We start from the raw sequence: 25,363 nt of genomic DNA on the forward strand, positions 1-25,363 counted from the left end.
GCTACAAAATAGAATTATTCAAAATGTTACAAAGCAATATGTTATATTTAGTTTTCAAAAGTGAGCTTTAGTTTCACAGAAGAAACAAGTTGGCTTATAAAGTATACATGAGATGTGATATGATATGATTTCTCCTCTGCCATTGCAGACTTCTTGCTGGGGAATACTTCACAAAAACTGTTAAGATTTATTTTTCGCATTATTGAAATGTCACTCAGTAACCCAGCACTAATCTAATTTAAATAATGATAAATGATCTGTTGACATTTGTCAAGGATTTTTGGGGCCTTTTTTGACAAGGGTAAATAAAAATGTTCCAACACCAACAAAGTGTACCCTTGACTTGACTTTCTCTTTTCTCTTAAAACCTTCCAGCCTGATCCTTCTGTTCCTCCCCCATTTGCCTTGCTTAAGATCAATGTTTTCCGGCCTGAAATAAGGAGATTACCCAGGCACATTCCCCCACCCTCCCCCAGCTTTTCAGCATGCTTGCACCGGATCAGGTTCTTCTTCAAATTCTTCCCTGTAACTCATGCTCTTATGCATCCCAATTATGTCTCTGTTGTGGCTGAGAGAATCAGGCCATTTCTACACTGTAGGATCAAGTGTCACCTATAATCACTTTGTCTTTCAGACCATGCAAATATGTCTACTTAGAGCTGTGTAAAGTTGTGTGCAGAGTCTGATATGGTTTCCATTTCCTTAAAAGGTACAAGGCCATGTGAAGCAATTTACATGTATTAATCGCTTTGTATTGCCAATGTGTAAATGGATTGTCACGTCACCTTCCCTGACTTTCTCTGTTGCCTTTAACAGCTGCTGGACTGAAGGACTGGTTTTGCTAGGAAAATCTAAAGGATTTGGCCTTTACGCACCCTCTTGAGTGTCTTGCCTCCCCTTAGCAGCCCCCTACATGTTATTATCTGTGTTTCCACTAAAGTCCGAAGGACAAAAGTCACGCTTCCTCACTATACACTGACTTATACCAATAGAGTGAAAACAGCTGATCAGTCATGTAAGTTAAATGTTCGCTATGTGAGAACTTTGAAAAATGTGTTTCCATCTTCCGTTTAGTGCATTAACTATTTTTCGAAAAAGACAAAAACCACCTCAAACGAGTTAAAAAGCTTTTATGCACATTTTCGAAAGTTTTATCAAATTTTGGTGTTTCTATCACTTTTCTCCCACTAATATTTAAAATGTGCATATCAATTTGTTAATGGAATAATGACCAGTGATGATGATTCCCTTTACTTTTCTTGGCAAGACTGCCAAGCAATATGCAGCATTGAAACACTAGGATTGGCCAGGCATCCATGCTTGTACGAGGTACTGGTTTACCCTATCCCATGACCAATGGGCTATCCCAAGCCACTCGAGGTCAATGCCCAACCTCAACCAATCAGGCTATTATGCAAGGTGGCTATTGCCAAGAAAAGTAGCATGATTCATAATCAGGCCTCCCTTCAGCACCAACAATTAACAACAACCATAGCATGCTTGCTGATGTGGCTAGCTGATGTAGCAAAATGCTATCTAGAGTGGATAACAGCTAAATTCTGCATGCACACAAGCACAAGCTAAATGATGCTGTTTGTACTACTGTTTCAAACCTGTACCACTTTCCCTCATGTCAGAATTATTAGTTATGTTCCAATATATTTTTTTCTGTGAAATATAATATTACATTATATTCTGATATATTCAGATGAGGCATGAAGAGAAAAAGCCATTACAAAATAGAATAATTTATTTTTGAGAGCTACCATGAATAGGTCCATAATGTTTCCTTCATGATGTATACAGTGATGTTCACATTGGAAATTTGACAAATGATATTTTGGAGTGACTGTCTAAGTTTATACACTATGGGTCCACCTCCAGCACAGCAATGTCCCATTCAACTTTTGTAAAGAACCAGCATATTTAAAAGAGTCGTAGAAAACATCTCATCATAACATATGTACATGTTTTTACGGTGAGCATAAAACACATTTTCAGTCATCATAGCAATGCCATGTTACACTGTAACATGTTGAACATACATAAACTCACATGACGATCCTTGTTGATGCATTTCATGTACAATACTTGTGTCCTGTTGCTGTCAATCATTAAAGTTTCTTAAATAAACAGACACAGCGTTAAGCTGGCCTCTTCTCCAGCCTCGTGAATAAATACATAAGTTTCTTATTTAGATTGTTTCACTGACTGCAAGTTGCACGTTATCTTATTAGTGTTGTCAAGAAAACACATTCTTGAAAAAAAAGTTGAACTTTTAAAAGTTTAATTTTCAGTTTGGTCTCAGTAATCTGTTCAAAGACAGTTATTCTTGCATTTCTCTCATAGCTTTTAATAGCATAAAGTTTGATAAGGTTGTTGTGATATTATAAAATCTTTTGAACCAAGAAGATTTGTGCTTTTGGTCCTCAGTCATATTCTATGATAACATAAAAGCAAACAGATGCACATTAAGAAAGTTGTCTTGTATATTTACTGACATGAGTACCAGCACACAATCAACACATTCCCCAGACTACTATAAAGGTGCCACAATGCTTTAATGTGATTCATAACATTGTCACTAGTGGTGTTCTGAAAATGTTTAGCTTGAAGCTGATTGATATAAATATCTGGTAAACAATATGAGACAAGTACATATAGTAAACACATAATGCAGTTCCAACAATGATTAGGCAGAGTGAGAAAGCCAAAGGCAGCCAAGGGCCACAGTGACCATTAGTGCCTCTCTCCAAAGTCAGAGTCCATTTCTCACTATCACTTTGTCCTTTGTCCAAACATCACATTATTCCATCAGAGTTGGTTTTTTCCATTGTCCAGTCTCAGCAAGCCAAGTGGTCCATACTCTATGGTTCTAAGGTGGTTGTTTTTCCATAAAGCTCTCATAATAAACAATATTACAGTGTTTTTAAAACAAGGTTTTCTTTTTTCAGAACCTCAGGTTCTCCCTTGTTTACATGGTTGTACCTTCAAATAAATTTACTGAAGCAACGCATAAAAACTTTCAAATGATTGTCTTTTCATAAAATACATATCACATGGATTAACCAATCATACGCTCTACACACAATCATACACACGCACTCTTCACAGAGGAGAAAACGCTATTCAAGATGCCTGCAATGCTTAATATTGAGCAACAACTCTGTCAAATAGACAGAAAAAAAAGAGAAAAAGAGCAAAATACAAATAAAACCAACAACAACAAAATCAAAGACTCGTCCTCAGGGTCCTGTTGTTATTGGAAGGAGAGCTGTGTGTCAAACAAAAGAGGAGAAGCCCGCGGTAGGTGCCTGAGCGGCACAGCCCAGGCTGCTGGGGGGCCGGTAGAGGGTGCTGTGCTGGCTGGGGGGTTCGGAGGACAGCAGGGAGGGGGTGGGAGTCCGGCTTCCCTTAGACCTGAACAGAGTGCCCTGGCCCTGGCACTGGGGCTGTGGGGACGGGGCGCTCTGGGGGAGGAGAGGTGGCAAAGGGGGCACGGGTGGAGGGTGCTGTCGTGACTCCTGCTCCACCAGGGGCTCGGGCTGTGAGTAGCCGTACGCTGGTGGACGAGAGACGCCCTTCTGCTGCCGCCGCCAGGAGTTGTAGTAGGTGGGGTCGCTGATGTAGTGGTTGACAAAGGAGTGGGTCTTCTGCCGGCTCTGATCCATCTCATATTCGCTGTCGCTGCCCTGTGAGTTAATCACGGAAAAAGACTGTGAGATTTCCAAAAAGACATATGTATATGATGTTCACTACAGAGCAGTGGCGGTTCTACACAGGGTTGTGTTAAGAAGCCCTTGGCCCCTGCTGTGGCCCCTGTGTCAAATTAATAATAAAATGATCAATTTGTAAAGATGAGAGATGGAACAATTCTTGCCTATTTTTTTGTTCAAACAATATCTCATTGTACACAAAAGGAACCCAGAATGTGTATATTGTATAATAGTTTAATTGTGCAATAAAAGCTTGTGAATATATAAAAAAAGATAATTCTCACTTTACTGCGCTTTCAAAATAAAAAAGTAATTGTGCATAAAAATGAGAAATGTAATTGTCTAACAAAAATAGTTGTTATTGTTGGTAAGTCTCATTGTTTCAATCAATGTATTTGTGTCTTTTTAAATATAATTAAATGATTACGTTAATTTAAAAAAAAAAGCTAAAATAAAGGTTTTGAATGCTTAAATATTATCTTTGCTGTTTTTTAATGTGCCCCTCTGATTAAACACTGGCCCCTGCTTGGCCCCCACAGTAAAACTGGTCTAGAACCGCCACTGCTACAGAGACAGTCCCATGCTCTCACTTTCAAACTCTACAATACTGGGTCATTACACAGCAGGCTATGTATATATACACTCAGACAGGAAACTATTAATACATGTGCAACTCTACGGGACACATAATCACTTCTATTGGGCATCTTTCACACTCAGTAGCTCACCCATAGCTCTGTGGAGCACAGAAGTGATAAGTGTACACAAGTGTGTCCTAGAATTGGACAGAGACAATGTTTACAAGTTTCATTTTGTCGTTACATGAAGCCATCAGTCCTGTAAATTACAATGTTTGCGTGAGTGAGTCCTTTCGCAGCTCCAGCACACTGACTGACTGAACTGGCTGAGAAATGCAAACAGTTAAGAAAAAAAGAGGGGAACTTACACTCACTGAAAGCATTACAAACTTGGCACATTTGTGAGCCTAACAAGTGCCTGCCCATCTACTACTCTGTGGAGACACAGCAGCTTAACAGATGTTGAAGGACCATTTATTTGCACAAGTGGCAGGTAAACAGTGAGAGGCTAGGCGGAGGAAAAAAGGAATAACACCAGTTTGTGTCTCCCACGAGAGCAGTGTTTGTTCAAACCGGGTTGAACAATGTTTTGACTGTGCAGGTACCAGATAAATTAGCCTGGGGGACGCGGCGTAAGTGTGGGAAGACAGATGTTCAGGATCTGCTCCCATCAGCTTCTTTGCCTTTTGTATCCTTCACCACATCTAACCTCCCAGTCCCTTCACTGGACCTCCCGATTCCAACACACACACACTGAGCTGTTCGGATAATCACATGACAAGCAGAGACTCTGCAGCACAGATTAATACAGCATTTCCTGTTTGAGGGAAATTAATTAGTTGTGAAGACGTTTCAAAACACATGAGACATGAGAATTGGCCCCGTGCTTCCTTCCCATGGGAGAAATCAGTATTAAGAGTCAGATCCAGAGATGTCAGCCATGACTAACGGAGGATATTTAATTTTGAGGTTATCCACTTGAGGCAAATGTCTTGCTGACTGTCATTTTTAGAAATTCTGTTTTAGAAGTAAGGCGCCGTAGAGTTTTTGCATCTAGAAAAGCAGTGGATATGGGAGAAAGAAGTTGGTGAATGTGACAAAAGTAAAAGAAAGTGGAATTGGAAAAGTCATTTTTTCACTTTGGAAAGGTTATGACCGTGCCCTGGAGGACGTTGTCACTTTGAGAAATTCAAACAGTTGAATTTTACTTTCTAATTTAAGTTCATTGCCTATTCCAGACGTGGAATGGACATGGGCTGTGAGCCAGGGTCAGTGCTTACCTGAGAATCGGATATCTCAGAGGGTTTCTCGGTCAGACTGCTGCTCTCTGCCGGGATCAGGTCATTGTATTTAGTGCTGACATCCTCATCTGAGTAGTGCAGGCTTCCAGGACTGGGTCTAGGTGGAGACCTGATTGAAAGATTGAAAGAATTATACAGAGAAATATTGTCTGTGAGAGATAGAAAGCAAAATTAAGAGAGAGCTAATGGTTATATAACGAACAGTTTCGTATAATCATCATCTTTTTGAATTTTTAATCATTTTTCTCTGTATGAGACTCAAACAGATTTTCAAGAGCTCTTCTTTCTTTGAGAAGCTGTTTGAACAAACATGAAAAGCCTTGTCATTCCTGTGACTGATACCACTCAGATGACTAATGAAAGGCGGCAAGCTCTCTCCAATAGCTCTAACTACAACTATGTTGTTATGTTGGTGTACATCAGCAAGTCATGTTGCAGTTTATATACAGTTTATGTATTTTCAGATTCATATAAAGCCCTGACAGTAGACAAAGAAGCTACAATTAAAAAAAGCTACACAGTATCTGATAGCCAAATGTGAAATATGGTCACGATCTCCCCTTTCTGTTCATGAGTTATTAAATAACAGCCAGATAACTGTTCTTGCAGAATATTAAAATGGGAAAACAAAGCTGACCTCTGACCTTTTGAATATGAAATGCCATCACTTCATTATTATATCTTATTTGTGCGAGATTCTGTCATAATTAGTGTATGAGTTCTTGAATTATGGCCAAAAAATTGTGAGGTCACAGTGACCTTTGTCTACCATCCTTGAGTCCAAGTTACGTTACATTACATTACATTACATTACATGTCATTTAGCTGACGCTTTTGTCCAAAGCAACTTACAATAAGTGGATATTTGTGCCAAATTGGTAGAACTTCCCTCATGGTTTTCCTAATATATCTAATTTATGAGAATTGGATGAACGTGACCAAAATAAATTAAGTTCACCCTTGAGTCCAGGAGGATTTTTTTGCCAAATGTTAAGAAATACCAACCAGGCTTTCCTGAGACATCGTGTTCATCAGAATAGGACATACATGAGCTTACAGTGACCTTTGAACTTTAATGTCCAAAATAAAATCCCTTCATCCTTGAGTCCAAGTGGACATTTGTGTTTAATATGAAAAAATGTGATACAGATGTTTGACATAAAGTGTTCATGAGAATGGGATAGATCAGAGGTCACTGTAACCTTTGACAAACAAAATCAAATCAGTTCATCCTTGAGTCCAAGTGGACGTTTGTGCTATATATAAATATGAAGAAATGCGAAACAGATGTCTCTGGGATAAAGTGTTCATGAGAATGGGATAGATGAGAGGTCACTGTAACCTTTGACAAACAAAATCAAATCAGTTCATCCTTGAGTCCAAATGGATGTTTGTATCAAAAAGAAGAAATCCCAAGGCGTTCCTGAGATAAGTTCAGGAGAATGGGATGGACAGACAGATGCATTAAAACCAGAAAAATGGGCATGGCTGCCGCTTGCCCGGAGGCATACAAATTAAGAACCGTCACATGCTGCAGAGGCTTCAGTGGAATCCTCTTGCACAGATTCAGAGCAGAGTCATTGATTATGAAAATTAAATTGATAGCTTAGTTCAGACAAACACAGAATGGGTTATTTGTTTTTCTTTGAAGCCACTATCACATGAAGCAGGGAAGAGATTATAATTGGTCTTATTCTCTTGCCATTTCCTTCTTACAAATTGCCTGTTAGGAGCTTTGGCTGGGGGTTGAGTTCTGCATGAGTTCAGCTCACCTCAACCGTCATGTATTGCACAAACAGGATCCTGTATAAAAACATACAAGCATCACCATGAAAGGATTCTTTGTGGTGATTAGAGCTGTATGGCTGTACAAATTCAGCCAGAGATTTAGACCTCCTGCCGAAAAGCTGCGTAACTAAGCGTGGCCCTGAGTTCTTTTATGAGTGCAGGTCAAGTAAAAGACTCCTCGCTTCTTTTATCTCCAGTCATTAAGTTCTTAAAGTGAAACAGAGAGAAACATCTTTGCAGACAATTATTTCTCTTCTTCTGCAGTAATGACTCATGCTGCGTTCAAGGTCTACTGGGATTGAATTGGATGGTCAAAGGCCAAAAACTGGACCACTACCTTCACATCACTGAGCTACATCAGTGGGCTCAGTATAAACTCAGGCTAACGCAGCATTACGAGAAGACGTTGCTTGGTTGGTTTCAGGAAAAGACCAAAAGAATTATATAAACTAGGAATGGCATGAAAGTAAATGTTTAAATGATCTGAAATGGAGAACGTTGTATGCGGGGGCAGAATAGACAGGCATAAAATGCTGTGATGTCAAGTGTAATATTAAGGCATAAAGCAGACAACCTTGACGGCCTCTCAAATAAAAATTAATATGTACTGAGATATATGCAGGAGCTAAATCACTGGAGTGCCAGGAACAGGAAGCTTAGAAAACACAACATGACAACGGCCATGAAAGGGTTGACACAACAAAGAGACAGCTCCTCTGGGTTAAAGGGGATGACGTGAGGGGGCGGACTGTGAAAAAAAAAAAACTACTTAGAATTCAAACAAGGTTGAGTTAGACATAAAAAGGAAGGAGCTATGTGAGCGTAGGGGAGGAGTGATGGATCCTGCTACCGATCACACTCCAAAAAGCTGCCAGTGAGCTTTATTAATTATTTAGGAGTACTGTATTTTTCCCAATGCCTTATCCGTCTAATTCATTACTCTTTCCCTCACCCTTTCAAATATCCCGTAGGGCGCCCTCCCACTCTTCCTCCTCAGTCCACAGATCATTAGCAGAGAGTATGGTACCAGATCTCTTCAAAAGAGATAGAGCAACTCAAGGCCCTTTGATCCCCTTCTTGGCCTCCTTGGTCAAGGAGAAAACAGCAGATTCCCTTACCCTTAATGCACTGCTTCTAGCACATTCCACCATAATGTGCAAAAAACCAACATCTTTTTTTTTTTTTTTTTTTTTACTATGACAGGAAGCAGACTCTGGACTCCCATCCCCCCAACAAAACCATGTGACTCTCCGTCCAGTCACTGATTATGTGTGACCCATGTCAAAATCCCTTTGCTTCTTGTATCAGTGTTTGTGAAATTCCTCTTATCTAATATTTACCTACACATTACCAAATAGCCAGCCTGCCAAAGTCCTGCTGACGGCTAGAAGGACATGTACTCATACCGACGGTGTTGTACTTTACATTGAGACAGCTCTCACAGCACTGCACTCGAGAGAAACTCTGGGCTGGAGGCCAAAAGAAAGTGGCCGGCTCTGACCCATAAGGACTCTTTGTCTAAAGCGGTGATGGACAGACAAAGAGCAATGCAAAAGCTCATGAATGCTAATTAGCTGGTATTGTGCTGGTCCCTTATATAAATTGTTGCTTCACACAAACACTGAATATCAACGAGGTGGAGCGGAAGGAGGCTCGAATCAGCAGCTTGGCTCCTTGAGGCTCGGTTTGTTCTCTCCAGACTGACAGACTATTGTAAGAGGAACGTACACATTATTAATTCTTGTCTGTATCATAAGCAACGCTGAAATGGAAGAGAAAAACGAGACGGAACTGAATGAACAATATGTTTGAGAAGTGGAAAATATGAGAAAATGGATGCATCAGTCAGCTGAGCACAGTGGTTGTTTGTTTAGTGACTGACCGCGTGTAGATGCCGTTCTTGCGACAAAAGGAGTTCTTCACGGAAAGGCGTCTGTTGTTGAGCTCCAGGGCCGGGAAGCGTCCCTCATCCAGACGCACCATCTCTCCGTGGGTCAAGGGCAGGGCCGTGCAGTTGGAGTGGTTGCCTGGACAGGGGGATGAGGACGACACTGTGTGGGTTGTGGAATAAAATAAGTGATATGTGGTCTTCAGTCACATTTAGAATCAACTTCAGCCTTTAGGGTTAGTTGGACATATTGCAACATATCCCAGGTATACAGCTCAAATATTTTCTTTTTTAACCCTTTATCGGGCGAATAACTATATTTGGGAACTTCAGTGGATATCAAAAATGGGTCTCCATCTCTCTCTGTGAGGTCGTAGAACCACATGGATTTCTTCCAGCTAATCAGCAAAGATCAGGCTACGTCACAGACGGTGACACCATGACATCTGACCAATCAGTATGATCATAATATAATAATATAAACTTTATTGACCTTGACCTCCAATGTAAAAAATGAAAAATTTAGACTGCAAACAGTCGTGTTATTCTTCAATGACTTGTACGAGGAGATCTTGACTATGACGGCATATTAGGGCCAAGTACGAATAAAAATAAAAATACAAACTCTGGGGGTTGCAAATTTACTAGATTAAATCGGCAAATCTACGAGAAAAAATGTGGCAGATTTAAGACATTTAAAGTGACAAATCTACGCGAAAAAAGTTGCAGATTTACGAGAAAAAAGTGGGAAAAAAGGAACTTTTTTTCTTGCTGATTCACCACTTTCAATTTTTCTCTCTCAAAATATAACCCCCCTCCACTCCTCTGCTTGTAACATCCTCCAATATTCTCTAGGGTTGAAATTTTCAAGTATTTCAATGAGTGCCCTATTATGGGTTTAAAAGGTGCAATGTGAAAGAAATGTTAATGTTTAAACATTAAAAAAAGAGAGTTGTAGGTCTCTTTGTAGTTTAGACTGTTTGCTTTACATTTTTGAGGACATAAGTTGTGTTTCCATCAACTAATTTCTAGGTGAATTTTTAGGATTTGCAGGACAAAAAGCTTTTGAAAAGACACATAAACGTTTTTACACTTGCTTGAGGTAGATTTTGTCTCTTTTTTAAAAAAAAGTTACTGTGCTAAACAGGAGATGGAAACACTTTTTGCGAATAAGTTCTGACCTAGCGGACATTTAACAGCTGTTTCCGCTCTGCTGGTCAAGACGAGCTAATATGAAAGAATAATTATAAGTTACCCAACTGAATCCAATTTCTGAAGACTTCTCCATTTTCTCTCATGGGTGGCCAACGTTGTCAGATTAGCAACCTCTATTTTGTTGTTGTTTTTTTGTCTCTCGCGAAATCTGTTCTTCTTCTAGTGTTTACTGACAGATAAGCCTACAGCAATACATTACACTGCCATCTTCTGACCAAAGTACATTCATGCAGCTTTGTTTATTCACTCTAAACCAGTTAATGGAAACATCCCTAATTCACAATTTCTTTAATGCAACATTTCATAATTTTGCTTTGAATTTAATAAAAGCACGACTGTTGCAAGGTTTATTGCACGTCTAACTGTTACAGTGTCATTGCTTAAACTAGTAAATCATGAAATCCTTGCACAAGGTCATCACATCCTCCTCAATTTGCATATATTTACAGAACAAGTATAAACGCTGCTTTATGATTACATCAGTAGCCCACCATGTTAGTCATTCAGGCCCTCTGTCCAGTCATGACCTCAAGTAAAACAAACAGACAGATCAGCTTCATGGCTGAAATAATCGGGGAGGGGATGAGAGGGGCTAAGAAGCCGTCTTTATGTCCCCCATACAAACACAGTGGTTGTCTGAGCTGGTCTCGCCGAGCCCTGTTTACTGACCCTGTAACCCTGGCACCATGCTAAATGCTGACTAAGCTAAAAAGTCACTGGTACAAGGCTTAAGGAGGGCTTAACCTGACCCTTCACTCTGCCCCCCTGGCGTCCCTCCTTCCTGTCTCACCACTCTAACATGTGCACCATGCTGCTGGGTGACTGGAACAAAGATTAGCCCTCTCTGTGATAGCTTGCCAACCAGAATGTGAAAAATGAACAATAAGTCTACTAACATTGATTGACTTCCCCTACCTTATGTTTTTCAGTTTGCACGCTGATAAAGAGTTTCTAGTCGCAGCAATGTCACCGAGGATAATTCACAATCATGGAAATCGGCTTCGTGATACAGTGGTGTGGGAGCTGCTAGTGCTGTAGTGATATAATTACTCTCAGTGTGACTAATGACCTGAGCATTAAACCACTGCCAAGCCATTTATCCCAGTATTGATTCTCGCTGCAGTTAAACATGAACAATAATGTTTATTCACCTGCCTATGTCAGCTGTTTCACCAGTAACCTCTACTCTCATCTTTCCCCTGTCAGACAAACAATGTTAAGAAAACCTGGGTAATTTGTCTAATTGTGTGAGCCTTCGCAACCCTATTTTCTAAAATAGACTCTGGATGTGCAATCGTTAAAATGCAATTCTCAGCAGAGCTGTCCAAAAGGAAGACAAATACCAGTCGATGGCTTAAGCTGCAGAAGCAGACAGAGAAACTTAGACGTTAACAGCCAGTTCAGCAGACACTTGTGTTTCCTACCTGAATCTGTTTTCTTGGTGTATTTTTTACTCTGGCCTCGGATAATGAGGATGAAAACAAGGAGGAGGATGAAGATGAGGCCCACCAGGGCGATCACCACCAGGAACCACCACTCCTCGTAGAACGGAGACACTTTCTGGGCTAAACACATAACAAATAATAGGCATAAATGACCCCCCAAAAAACAAGTATTGCTTTTTTCACACATTATTTTTCAGATTAAAGTACCTGATATTGAGGGGGAGGGGGCGCTGGGTGATCCATAGCCATAGTCGTTGACTGCAATTACTCGAAAGTCATAGGTGACCCCCTCTCGCAGCATGCCCAGATTAAGTGCATACGATGTCACTTCTTTAGGAATGTCTTTGATAAGGATATCCCACAATCCTTCATCTAAAGGCAAGATAAGAACATATGTTACTAGGGAACATTAGTTGAGGTAAATTAAATCACAATTTACTAAATGAACACCATGCTGTATTGAATAAAACTTTAAACTAGTGATTAAGACGATAAACTCATTAGGAAACAGTTTACTGAGGTAATAAATTAAGTAAGAAGTAGGGTCATTCTCTTATACACTTCTATAAAATCAGACTTCTTTTTGAGAGCCAGAGTTTGCTGCTTAGTTGTATCAGAAGTGGAGAGTATTTCTTCATCGTTGCAGAGTAAAGAACAGCACTAAAGTCTGCCAAGCACTTCAAACAGTTTCTACTGAAAGCTTGTCAGGTTACAGCTGAGTTATGTGTATGCGTGTGGCTCACCTGACGGTCTGGCCTCGATGACGTATCGTGTTATAGGTGCACGGCCTTGATCACCACTAGTCCAATGCAGTGTAAGTGCAGTGCCATACCGAGAAATAAAGGGTTCTCCGGGAGGGCCTGGGGCTCCTGAGAAGACAAAAATAGTGGAAAGTTTAGCCAAGGAGGCACTCTAAAGGATGATATTATTGGCATGGATATTAGAGAAAAATCAGTAATGTATTTAAAGAGTCCCACCTTCTCCAGGCCCAGTAGTGATGTTGGCTTCCACCTCGGGGCCATAAGTGAGCGTTTTGGCCCGGATACGAAAGTTGTAGGTGACGCCATCAGCCAGGTCTTTGATTTTCATCCACAGTGGAGCGCTGCCCTTCACATCTACTGTCACTATCTTACTGACACCTGGAGTGCGAGGAGAGGAGTCTGTACAGGAAACACTAAGACTCTAGATCCTGCTTTCTACAAGCGACAAGCAAAGCTTTTGCATATGAACAGACACAAAGTCACACAGACAAATTCCCAAAGAGTTAGAAGACTACACAGACGGACTCACAGACTATCAGACACATGCATATCTTTGCATATATAACAGAAAAGGTCTATTATCCAGCAGCCCTCTAGATATCCAGATAGGAAGAGACACCAGGACCCTTTATAATAGACCAATTGATATTCCCTGTCTTAACTGCTCTGTTCGGCTTTGCTCTGGGTCCATTAGCGAATAGCCGAGGGACCACAGCAGCCTCAGCTCTGCATTCCACCTCTGCTCCCAATTACTTGACAATCTGGTCCAGGCAACCACACTTAGCCCACTATTAGCCATGTTTCTTTCAGTGAGAGAGGAAGCTGTGCAAAGTCTCACCAGAGTATTCCAACATATTTTATCAGCCATGCCATATATTACTGCAGGGCCTACACTCACCTGTAACAGATTAGAGCATGAGCTTAAGCAGCGTGAGTTAAAAAAGAATACGGTAACTAGGCAAGAGGTTGTAAATCACAGTCTCAGAAAGCCAGCTGAGGAATGTCAAAACATGGCAGAGTTATTAGGCTCCAGGCAGAGTTTCTCACCATCCACTGGAGTGCAGGGCTCGTAAACCAGGCGGTAGCCTTCAATGATGCCGTTGGCCTGCTTGGGCTCTCCCCAGGACACGTTTACCGAAGTGGTGGTCAACTCACTGAAGTGGATGAAGCAGGGAGCACTGGGCGCTTTCGGTGAAGAGAGGGAGAAAAGAGGAGAGGACAGTTGGATCTCTTTACAGTACAAAGACAATACAATACAGGTGCATCTCAATAAATTTGAATATCATAGAAAAGTTGATTTATGTCAGTAATTCCATTCAAAAAGTGGAAATAAATTGGATTGTCCTTAGTTGTCAGTTATAATCAGCAAAATTAAAATAAATAAACACTTGAAATATATCAGTCTGTGTGGAATGAATGTATACATTATACAAGTTTCACTTTTTGAATGGAATTACTGAAATAAATCAACTTTTTCATGATATTCTAATTATATGACCATATATAATATATAGATCCATTACATACAGACTGAAACATTTCATGTCTTAATTAATTTAATTTCTTCTAATTATAATGACTATGGCTCACATTTAATTAAGACCTAAAATTCAGTTTCTCAAAAAATTTTAATATTACAAAAGACCAATTTTAAAAAGTATGTTTAATATAGAAATGTTGGCCTCTGAAAAGTATGTCCATCTATATGCAATCAATACTTGGTTGAAGCTATTTGACTTGAACTACTGGAAATTGACTTTTCCATCATATTCTGATGTATTGCGATGCACCTGTACACTGCATACTCAGCTGCAGTGGTTATGCTGCCTTGGTGTGCGAGTCATGAAAACATATGTAAATTCTCAGTGCTAAAGTTATGTAATCAATATACAAACTTAGTTATTCTACCTCTTTTAAATACACAATTTTGAAGCAATATCTGAAAACAAAACAGCATTATTGGCTCTACTAGTAGTACTAAAAAATACATTTTTCTTTCATTCTGTATATTTGTATCTTTTATTAAATTTAATTAAAAAAAAAAAAAAACTCACGATTGATTTATAACACTTTACAGCACACAGTTTTAAGTTCAGCAGTATTAATGTCATTCATTCTTGACATTAACAATTTAGTGCATTTTCAACAGCAGGTACTCATTTTCTCCAAGCTCTTAAGTTCTTTACTCAGTTAAACTGTACAACAGAGGAAAGGTATTCATAGTCTACAGCAGGCAATTTGACATGTTCAGAAAACAAAAAGAACTCTAGGAGATTGAAAATAAGAGCAGTTTCATTGTTCATTGTTCTGTGTCAGAGCATGAATAATAAAATGTTTTATGCGTGCACAAACAGGTGATGTGGTGTGCGGGAGATCAAGGAAAAAAAGAGCAAAGAATCCGATGACTGTTTAAGCAAATGCGTCACTAAAAACTAAACTGGAAGCCGACATATGAGTGAAAAATCGTTGTTTGACCTTGAAATGGAGCTGTGAGAATTCTGCCTGCTGACCCAACCCAGATCCAGCTAAGTGTCAGGATTTTGCCACAATTCTGCATAAAATTCACAAAAGCTTGTGTTGGCTGACTTCCCAGTACCCTGTGGTGCAGAGAGCCAAAATTCCTGCCTGTGTTTTTTAAGTTCTCAGCACTTTGCACCCCTCGCCAATGTCACAGCCTTTAAGGGGGCGGAAAAGACAAGAGAAATTTATACTGTAAACCATTTTTGTGCTGAAGCCGCAGAGGAGGGACTCTCGCTAGCTGGTAAACACAGACGTCTTTGTGCAGTTGCGGCCAAAAGCTAATCTACATGTGTCCCCCGCACTCTGTATTCATTGCTCCTCCGCTGTCATTAGGCTTCCGCCCTCGTGGCTTGTCCTGGATGAAGGGTCCAAGAAGAAGCTGATCTCTTCTGCTATATTTCACAGGACCAAACTAAACTCTTTAGTGAAAATGTTTTATTTTGTGGTGAAAAGGAGGAGTGGGTCTTAAAGTTGCAGTACTTCACTATCAGCTTGTGTGACTTAGTGGTAAAGTCCTCATCATCTATTCTTTTTCTGGCACCTTTTGTGACTGAAGAGAAGACTAACCTTGAGATACTACTCCACACAAGCACCAGAGGACCTTTAATAGTGAGAATGAGTATCATTGTGCAGGCGACAGAGGGAGACAGATAGAGGAAGGACAGATGGGTATAAAGAAATACACAACTGTGAAATGCTACCTGGCAGGAGATCTTAAATGCAAAATAAACGCCACTGGTCTTTTGAACATCACTATAATCTCCTCATCCACATCTGGATTCCAACTCACCTGCTTGCTGAGTGCGCCCTCTGGTGGGCAGGGAGCGGGGCCCATCCCCTGCAGCATTGAAGGCTGCCACACTGATCATGTAGGTGGTGTAGCCTGTCAGGTTCTTCAGCTTCACCCCGAGCTCCGGCAGGAACAGAGTACGAAGGCGCTCTGTCTCATTCTGGAGCTGAAACTCCCAGAAATAGATCTATACACAGAATGAATAAAAAAAAAGGTTCAATAAAAATATAAAAATAAAACCGGCATGATGTAAGCTTGGATGATTTGCTGTAACACAGAAGAAAATACACATTATTTATACCTTGTAACCCTGTATATCCCCATTCTGAGCATCCAGAGGTGGCGGGTCCCATGTGACATCCAGCTGTGTGGCAGTTGAAGACTGGACCACCACGGTTTGGGGAGGGGATGTTGGGACTAGAATGGAGCAGAATATAAATTATAATACTACCACTTTTTATATGGTGCATATAGCTTGTTTAAATGTGTAATATGTCATTTTCTGCTTGGAGCAATGCAGTCTTCTCCTCTCCAAAACAAAGCAACCGGGATATATAAACCAGTAAAAACACTAAATAAAGCAGTTGCACCTCAAAAATCAGTGTTTCTCCAATGCTCGTGGGCACATCAGCAGAGGGGCTGCTGTTCCTGCTGCTAACATTTGCTCAGCTTGTTTCACTGATAACTTAAGATCCAGATGTTCCGGAGGTTTTTACAGGGAGCTGAATTATCCACAGAGGTCTCCTCCTCTCAAAACAAATGGACCAGGTGATTTTAAGTAGTAAAATCAGTGTAACATTAAAAATCTGTGTTTCTCCAATGTTGTTTGGCTCCCGTGGCGGGGCTGCTAGCTGAGCCGCTGCTAATGTTTGCTCAGCTTGTTTCTACAAGTTAAGATCCAAAAATTTGAAGACTAAAATGCTTAATATGGTTAAAATATAGAGTTAAAAATGAGCAAAATGTAAAAAGTGTATCATAGAAACAAACTTAAGCACACATTTTTTATTTAATATGGAAATGTTACATTCTGCACTTTAAGAAATCAAGATTAAAAGGTAAGCAGCACACATATTGCACAGAGTGAGAAAAGACATACCCGCCTCTCCAACAAACACTTCCTGTGGAGCACTGCTGGGACCCTCCCCCACAGCGTTATACACACTGAGACGGATCTCGTAGCGTTTGTGTTTACTCAAATCTGCAAGGAGAGAAGCCATAGCAGCATTATAACGGAACAGTTAAGATAAAACGAGCAAAAAAGAAGTTACTCCGCAGAGACGCACAGTCGTAGTGATGCCCGTGGCAAAACAACATCACAAATTGAACAAAAAGACAGAGGGGTGGAATTGTAAGGCGAAGTGATGAAAAGATGGGGTTGTTGTGGGGACACGGGAAAGAATTGTCAGCGATTAAAAAGAAAGAAAACACACTGAAATAATGTCAGGGCAGCTTGGAGAGATTAAAGTCACATACACATCTTAAGAATCGGTGGCGGCCCCTTAGCGGCTGAGTGGGAGGATGGTGCAAAGCGCAGTTGCTGTAAATCATTATACAAATGGCATATTTTCATGTAACAGATGACATGCAAACAGATGGAGGGTGACAGAAAAGAAGCGTTAAGGGAGATATTAGACTTACTATCCAGTTCATATTGGGTGAGCGATGATTCACTCAAGTTCCTGACGCTGTAAGGAGCTGGAGTTTGGATACAGGAGAGGAAGGGTTGGGAAAACAAAGGTAGATCACAGGATAGGGAAGGAGTGGCAATATTAGCTGAGTATACTCAGAAAAAACACAGCACAGGCTTCACTGACAGCATCAAAGCAGCACTTGCATGTAAAAATAGGTACATTTAAGTATCCAGGTAGCACCAATTACTGCATATAACCAAAAATAGTTGATGGGTAAGCAGTGAAAATGTAAACTCACCAGTGAGATCAGCCCAGTTGGCAGAAGGACTGTTAACTGTGCGGACAGTGAAGCTGCGTAGCCGATCATAGTGTAACTCCCGGTACCTGACCCTGAACCCCAGCAGGACTCCGTTTATGTGATCCTCGGAGGGAGGCTATGGAAGAAGAGCGCTGATTAATGCCCGATATTTAACAGACATTCATTCAGTCTTGGCTCCTAGCTATTTAACAGACTTAATAAACTCCATACGAGCCGACCCGCATCCTTAGATCCTCGGGTCCTTCTGACCGCTCCAAAGTCGAAACTAAACAACAAAGGTGACCAAGCTTTCTCCACCAGAGCGCCCCGACTCTGGAACGAGCTGCCCGAGGAGATAAGGCGCGCAGAGTCAGTGACTTCTTTTAAATCACTCCTTAAAACCCACTTTTATAGACTTGCTTTTATGTAATGTTGTCCATCTCACCACTCCTTTTTACTTCTTCACTTTTTACTTTTGTACTCCTTTTGCCTTTTATTTTCTGTGTATCTGAGAATGTTTTGTGATTGTTCCTCCTCTGTCTCTTATTGTTTTTCTTTTAATGTAAGAATTGTTTTTAGCCTTATGGCATCATTGTCGTTGTGATTAACTGCTCTCTGTCGAAGCACTTTGTAAACTGCTGTTTTTAAAAGGTGCTATATATATATAAATAAAGTTATTATTATATTATTACTACAAAGTTATTCAAATGCGTACCTGCCAGCGGACCAGTACAGACGTGGTGGTGTGAGGTGTTACGGACAGAATTGTCGGGGCTTTGTCTGGAGCTGGAGAAGATAAGAGAAAAAAGAGATTTTTGGTGTTAGCGAACCAACTCAGCTGAGCAGAGCGATATATAATTCAAACAGTCTGCTAGGGAACAGCTTGAGAGTAAACACACACACTGTTGACGTAAAGCATTCGCTGTGAAAATCCAAAGTCAAAACACTGATGTATAGGCATGTTCACACAATTATAAAAGTGTTCTAGTTCAACTGAACAGGAAATCAACTGATAATGAGTGTGTACGGCTGCATGTTTTTGTCCAGGTTTAATTAGCTGCAGAAATCTTACCATCCTGTAGTGTAGTGATGGCCTCACTCTCCTGGCTGTATTCACTGTCTCCGATGTCATTAGTGGCTTTCACGCGGAACTGGTATGAAGTAAAAGGCTTTAACCTTTCAAGAGAGAAAAAAAGTACAATGTGTTCATAATGTACAGGATGTTCTGGCCTTGTATTTCCTGACTGAATAATGCTCAAATGTACCTGTCCACTATGTAGGAGTGTGTCTCGTGGCTGACAGACGCAGAGTGCACAGTCCAGTTGCTGTCCGGCAGCTCTCTGTACTGGACTGTGTAGTACCGGACTGGGGACAGGCCGTCGCTGCCCGGTTCCCATGACAACAGCACTCTGCGAGCCTGGACTTCCTCTTGAGGCACTACGGGACGGCTCGTGGGTTGAGGTCGGGCTGAAGGGCACACACACACACACACAAACGGTCACTCTCACACTTAATATTTAGAGGTGAATAATTTAAAAAGTGGCAGTATTTTACATTTACCTCTCTTTTCTGTTGTGACCACTAAAGCCTCGGCGGCTTCACCCCAACCCTTTCGTGTCTGAGCGGTGAGGCGGAACACATAAACCAATTCTGGTTTCAGTCCTGCCGCTGTGTACTGTCGCGCGCTGGGGCTCAACACGTCAACGGTTGCGGCATTGCTATTTGATGAGTTTCTTCTGTATGTGATCTGATAGGCTAGGAGGACAAATAATATCAATATGAAGCCAGGCAGCAAAGAGAACAATCCGGCAGCACTACAGAATAAAACAATAAAGGGAATTGTCTCTTTTTGAATACTTGTCTCATGATAATATCTAAGGTCATAGATGAGAGTCTGGATATTGCAAACTCACCCAGGATAATGCCATTGGGCTGTGCAGGAGGCTGCCAGATGAGCCTGACTGAGGTGGTTCTCACTTCTGGGAAGAGGATGCCGACTGGAGGGCCTGGTACTATCATACATACAATGATCAAATTAATAAATCAGGCACCAGTATTAAATATGACATACATCCATTAATAAAAACTGCATCAAGGAATTATATTATGCATCAAATGCATAGCCATTTTTGCAAAGATTGTGATCAAAACAAGATTAAAAAATATCCTTTATAACAAGTTTCTTCATGCAAAGACCAAAAACAAGTTTTGCATGGTGCAATTACACACAAAGTCAATGCAAAGACACTAATAGATGCAAATTCACACTGGGCAATGTGAATGATGCATGAGGCAATACAAGTGCTGTGGATGTCTATCAGCGCTGAGATTCCTCTGATGTTACTGACGTCCTGATGTTGAATTAGAAATGTAGGAAAAAAATATTGTATCCGTCTTTGAGCACCCAGAGCTCTACGATAGTACGTCATATTTGCACAGAGACCAAAAGAAAACGGAGATTTCTTTGAGAAGTTGGACTACTTGGTAAGTTTAAAAATATGTATTTTTACTTGTTTCAAGCTAACGGTTGTGCTTGCAAACAAACACAAATAATCCTGCAGTGAAACTTCAAAGATAATAATAAGATCAGACAGATAGATAATATATGTACCATCATCCAGGGTCCTCTCTAAAATAGATGGCGAGCTGCTCCTCCCGTCTCCTATACGTGTGAAGGCGAGGACCTGGATCTCATACAGGACGTACTTGCCCAAACCGTTCAGCTGGACACTGTGGGTGGTGTTGCCCTCCACTGCCCAGAAGTTGGGAGCTGTGTCTGAGTCCTTCTCCTTATACACAACCTAAAATACACGAGGAAATAAGTAACGGGTAGATGCATTTTCTTTAGTTTTTTATACTTTAACAGTCATTTAGCGAGGCATTCTATTACATATTACTCTGGAAGAGAACTCATTCTTGGATGAATGCTGTGGTGTTGATTGCTGACCTTGTACCCCAGGATGAGTCCGTTGCGGTCTGGCTCTGGGACCTCCCCCCACCGCACCAGGATGCTGCTGGAGGTGGTGGCAAAAGCTGACACATTGGTGGGGCCACTGGAGGGAACTACAGTAAGAGGTAAAAATAAGATAAGATCAGATAAGACTTGATTTATCCTGCAGTGGGGAAATGTAGTCGTTGCAACAGCTCAAGAATGAAAATAAGTACATACATTACATACACCTTATATACATAAAAACACTTTAATTACACATAAGGTTTTTTGTTCTGTTGTCTTTTGTTTATTTATTTTATATTTCACAGGTATTGCACATTGGAGAAAAATAGATTGTAGCATGTTAGACTGGTTGTTGTATGTAGTAATACTACATTTGTGTGTGTGTGTGTGTGTGTGTGTGTGTGTGTGTGTGTGTGTGTGTGTGTGTGTGGTGTGTGTGTGTGTTTGTGTGTATATACAGTCATGGAAAAAGATATTAGACCAATCTTTTCTTCAATTTCTTGTTCTTTTTATATGAATGAATTTCTAAATTTATTTTGACAAATATAATAACAACAAAAATAGCGAATGAGAGTTTAATTTAAGAGCTCATATCTAGCCATTTTCCATGATAATAACCAACATCATTATCAAGAAAACCATAGAAAATTATTAGATATCAGCTCTTAAATTAAACTCGTATGGGCTATTTTTGTTGTTATCATTATATTTGTCCAAACAAATGTAACTTTAGTTGTACCAGGCATTGAAATGATCAAGAAAGCAAGGACAAACAAGGGTGGTTGAATAATATTTTTTTTCCATGACTGTATATATATATATATGCAGAGGATATAAACAGTATAGTATAAGGGGTATAAAAGAGATATATAAAATAGGAAAATATACAGAAGTTATTCATATATAAGGTATGGTGTACAGAAAATAAGTATAAAGTGTGTCATTTAGTATGATGATATATTCACTTGAGGCTCTTTCACTGATGTTGTGATGGCTGTATTTGTATTTAACTGTTTATGTTAACTGTGTTTAAATGTTGTAACTTGTCACTTTTTATGCTGCTTTCTTGGCCAGGTGTCTCTTGGAAAAGAGATTTTTTTCATCTCAACGAGACTTTCACCCGGTCAATATATATATATATATATATATATTGACCGGGTAAAAAAAAATAAAAAATAAATAAAAAATAAAAAATATATATAATTATACAATTTAATAATATAAGGATTATATAATGATATAAGGATGGGCTTTAGCACCCCAAGCACACCTGCATGTATGTGTTTGGCATACTGTATGTATGCATAAATTTCTTCCTCACCGGACTCCCTGGTCCTGCCGTGAACCGGCTGACTCCAGGGCCCAGAGCCGATCCCATTGATAGCCTGAACTCTGACCTCGTACTCCATCCACTCCTCCAGGTCTTCGATAGTGAACTCTCTCTCCAGCCGGTCCATGATGACATGGGAAAGAACTCCCCCTTTAGTGCCAGCTTTAGAGTACTGGACCCGGTAGCCAACTAGATCTGGATTCCCATTGTACTCCCACTCTGGAAGAGGCTGAGAGGATTTTTTTTGTTTTTATTCCCCCAGTTCAAGCAAGATCAATATAAATGACATCATAACTGAGTGCATAATGAAGCAATAAGCCATGAGAGGCCGTACTTCACAGTGATTTTACAACAGCTAAGAGGCGTTGTCAGGAATGATGAGGAGCAATATGGGGAGAGAAGCTAAACTCGCTCAGCACTTAGCACTGCACTTAGTGGTTTTAATAAATGTAGTGATACTCCATTGTCTTAAAATAATAGCACATTCACTAAATCTGTAAAATCAATAATAATATAACCCTAATATGTAGCAGGTAATATAGCTCTTGAAAGGCATAGGTGCAGGTTTGAGCGATTCATTAATATTGAAATAAACTGTTGAACTAAAGTATGTGTTCAATCACTCTAAAAGTCATTCAGCCAGAATCTAAAACTAGACCATCCTGAGTTCTATGCAATATATCTTCTGGCACATGCACCAGCCTATGTATGTACTGAGCTTATTTCTATTTAAATGCAAGTGTTCTTGAAATAAATGTGGCTTTAAATAAGACTAAAACTTCTATGGTTGGGATGTGGACTGCAAACTTTGACAGTTTAACACACAGATTTTTGAAAAAGTGGCAATCATCGAGCTTTGTCATTCATTTGAAGAGTCATATCACACAGCTGACATCCATCTGCTGTTAAATCCAGGTGACATGCACTCTTTATAATCCTGCTGGAGCTGCAGGAGTATCTCTTCTCTGTCTCTCACTGCCTGGCACTGCTTTGGCACTGGCACAGTGGTGATAATGGACAGATGTAGCAAAGAATGCGTCGGCCAAATGCTGATGCAGGAAGCAGCAACAATCAGAGTGTGTGCAGCTTTCCAAAAGCATTATCAGTGCCATCGCTTGTATTCATCATATCACAGCCCAAAGAGTAAAAGAACAGATCTATCGAAGGAATGAGCAACATTTCATGAACAAAAAAAAAAACATTTTTGAAAAGGTATTCTCACAAGAGCCGTGCTTGTGAGTCAGTTGAGTGGAAGCCAACTACGATAGAGAAAGTCATCATTTAATGTCAAACCTTTCAATATATGAGTTTTTTTGTGATATGAATGGGCAAAATGAAATTGCCTAAATCAGATTTGACAAAGCTTATCTTATCACTGTTATATCCAATTAATACCACATGGGCATTCAGCCAATTCAGTCCCAACATGATTTTCCACCAACGAGGACAAAAGAGAGAAAAAAGGCAGCAATTTCAAATAGCTAATGTGCATGCTAAGACATGCCTGATTCAGTCTCGTCTGATGAGGAACAACCTAGACGTGCACATCTAAATCTAAATATAATCTATTAAAAGTCGTTTTGACAACTTACCACCCAGCGCAGCCACAGGCTGGTCTCACTGGCTGTGCGCAGGGTGACATTGGCGGGGGAGATGTCCGGAGGGGCCTGCAGGGTCTCGATCTTCCTGGAGGGCTGACTGGGAGGACTGGTGCCCACAATGTTTACCTGACGCATCCGGAACCTGGGGCAAAGGAAACCAGCTGATGATGGATAAATCATCTAAAGGTGGGTGTTTAATCAAGATATACTGGTGATATGGGAGAGGATTAGATTATTCAAAATGAGATTAGATTAAATTTAAATGATGCCCAAAAGGAAACTAGGTCATTGTAGCAGCAGAGAAGAGGATCAATTTATGAGTAGAGAGATAAAGAAGATAATTCCAACAAAGTAACATAGTCTGGATAACAGTTAATTGATACATCACGATTAAAGATAACCAGTGACATATTTCTTAGGTAAGATTATTTTTTATGAGAAGGCTGTGCAAGATGGTCTCATTATTCAATATACAGCAGCTGTTTATAGGGCTCCCTATGATATAAAAAAGATTATAATAAAATGCAGTCAACCGTAAAAACTAAATATTGTTTTGGTTATATATTTATATTTATACAATGGGGATGCTAAGTGATAAAATTTCAGCTTTCTCTCTGTATTATAAGTGCCCAAGATGAACAAGCAGGAAAAAATGATGCCTCCATGTTTTGGTTCTGCTTTTGTTCTCTCACAACTTGAAGCTCCATGGCCAAAATTGTACACTTTCTAAATAAATTGGTGATATTTTCTTAATCCACCACATGATTGGACACTTGTTCTGATAAAAAAAAATTCAGAATTTCAGAATTCAGAAAAAATGGAAATTTGGGGAAAAAAATGTATCTGGAATCTGGAAAATTAATACAATGGATTTCATAGGGCCCTATAAAATGTATGTGTGTTTGTGTGTGTGTATGCCCACCTGTAGAAAGTATAGGGGTTCAGGTCTATGACTTCCAGTGATCTTGCATCAGGTTCATTAGCCAGCTGATGAACCGTCACCCACTCTTCATTCTCTCCTATTATGCCAATCTGAAATGCACAGAGGGAATAGGTGATAATATCAGCAGCAGAACAAATTAAACAAACGAACCTGCCTCATAAAACCTGTACACTGTAACCTGTAAGACATCAAAGAAGTTGACGAAAAAAACTGTTCACATTATGTTAAAATAGATACGAAGCATTTTTACCTGTGCTTCAACGTGCCAACGGGAAATGGATGTCTTGCCGTCATAACCTGGTTTGAACTGCAGGTTGACGGAGCGAGGGCCGATGTTGGAGATGGCTAAATTGGTTGGAGGACCGGGTAACTCTGCAAGATAATAAAATAAAGATAGATACATTTCTTTTTTTTTATTATTAAAGTATTTATTTAATTTTTAATTTTTCAACATATAATACAAACACTTACAAACAGCCGAGACAGACACCAAAAACAGACAGAAAAAAATAAAATAATAATAATAATAATAATTTAAAAAAAAACACCCAGGCAGTCAACCCAAAACGAGGACAACAACATATGCTTACTGTGACAAGTCC

At 40.0% G+C, this 25,363-nt stretch overlaps 1 protein-coding gene across 1 annotated transcript in view; it reads right to left on the bottom strand.

The window, feature by feature from the left end:
- Window positions 1-2,801: 2,801 nt before the first annotated feature.
- Window positions 2,802-25,363, bottom strand: part of sdk2a (sidekick cell adhesion molecule 2a) — a 107,672-nt gene continuing 85,110 nt past the window's right edge. The window contains exons 22-45 of the mRNA XM_059348428.1: window positions 25,012-25,133; window positions 24,741-24,850; window positions 23,810-23,960; window positions 22,209-22,446; window positions 20,879-20,994; window positions 20,543-20,732; window positions 19,845-19,943; window positions 19,492-19,686; window positions 19,197-19,398; window positions 19,004-19,107; window positions 18,647-18,717; window positions 17,932-18,067; window positions 17,641-17,697; window positions 17,099-17,200; window positions 16,304-16,419; window positions 16,003-16,189; window positions 13,740-13,877; window positions 12,909-13,091; window positions 12,675-12,800; window positions 12,139-12,303; window positions 11,911-12,051; window positions 9,266-9,410; window positions 5,575-5,704; window positions 2,802-3,692 (exon numbers count right to left, since the gene is read on the bottom strand). Coding sequence (XP_059204411.1) covers window positions 3,282-3,692; window positions 5,575-5,704; window positions 9,266-9,410; window positions 11,911-12,051; window positions 12,139-12,303; window positions 12,675-12,800; window positions 12,909-13,091; window positions 13,740-13,877; window positions 16,003-16,189; window positions 16,304-16,419; window positions 17,099-17,200; window positions 17,641-17,697; window positions 17,932-18,067; window positions 18,647-18,717; window positions 19,004-19,107; window positions 19,197-19,398; window positions 19,492-19,686; window positions 19,845-19,943; window positions 20,543-20,732; window positions 20,879-20,994; window positions 22,209-22,446; window positions 23,810-23,960; window positions 24,741-24,850; window positions 25,012-25,133 — 3,635 coding nt within the window. The 3' untranslated portion in view covers window positions 2,802-3,281. The remainder of the gene's footprint in view (window positions 3,693-5,574; window positions 5,705-9,265; window positions 9,411-11,910; window positions 12,052-12,138; window positions 12,304-12,674; window positions 12,801-12,908; window positions 13,092-13,739; window positions 13,878-16,002; window positions 16,190-16,303; window positions 16,420-17,098; window positions 17,201-17,640; window positions 17,698-17,931; window positions 18,068-18,646; window positions 18,718-19,003; window positions 19,108-19,196; window positions 19,399-19,491; window positions 19,687-19,844; window positions 19,944-20,542; window positions 20,733-20,878; window positions 20,995-22,208; window positions 22,447-23,809; window positions 23,961-24,740; window positions 24,851-25,011; window positions 25,134-25,363) is intronic.

This window comes from Centropristis striata, chromosome 13, assembly GCF_030273125.1.
Source record: "Centropristis striata isolate RG_2023a ecotype Rhode Island chromosome 13, C.striata_1.0, whole genome shotgun sequence".
NCBI classification, from domain to species: Eukaryota; Metazoa; Chordata; class Actinopteri; order Perciformes; family Serranidae; genus Centropristis; species Centropristis striata.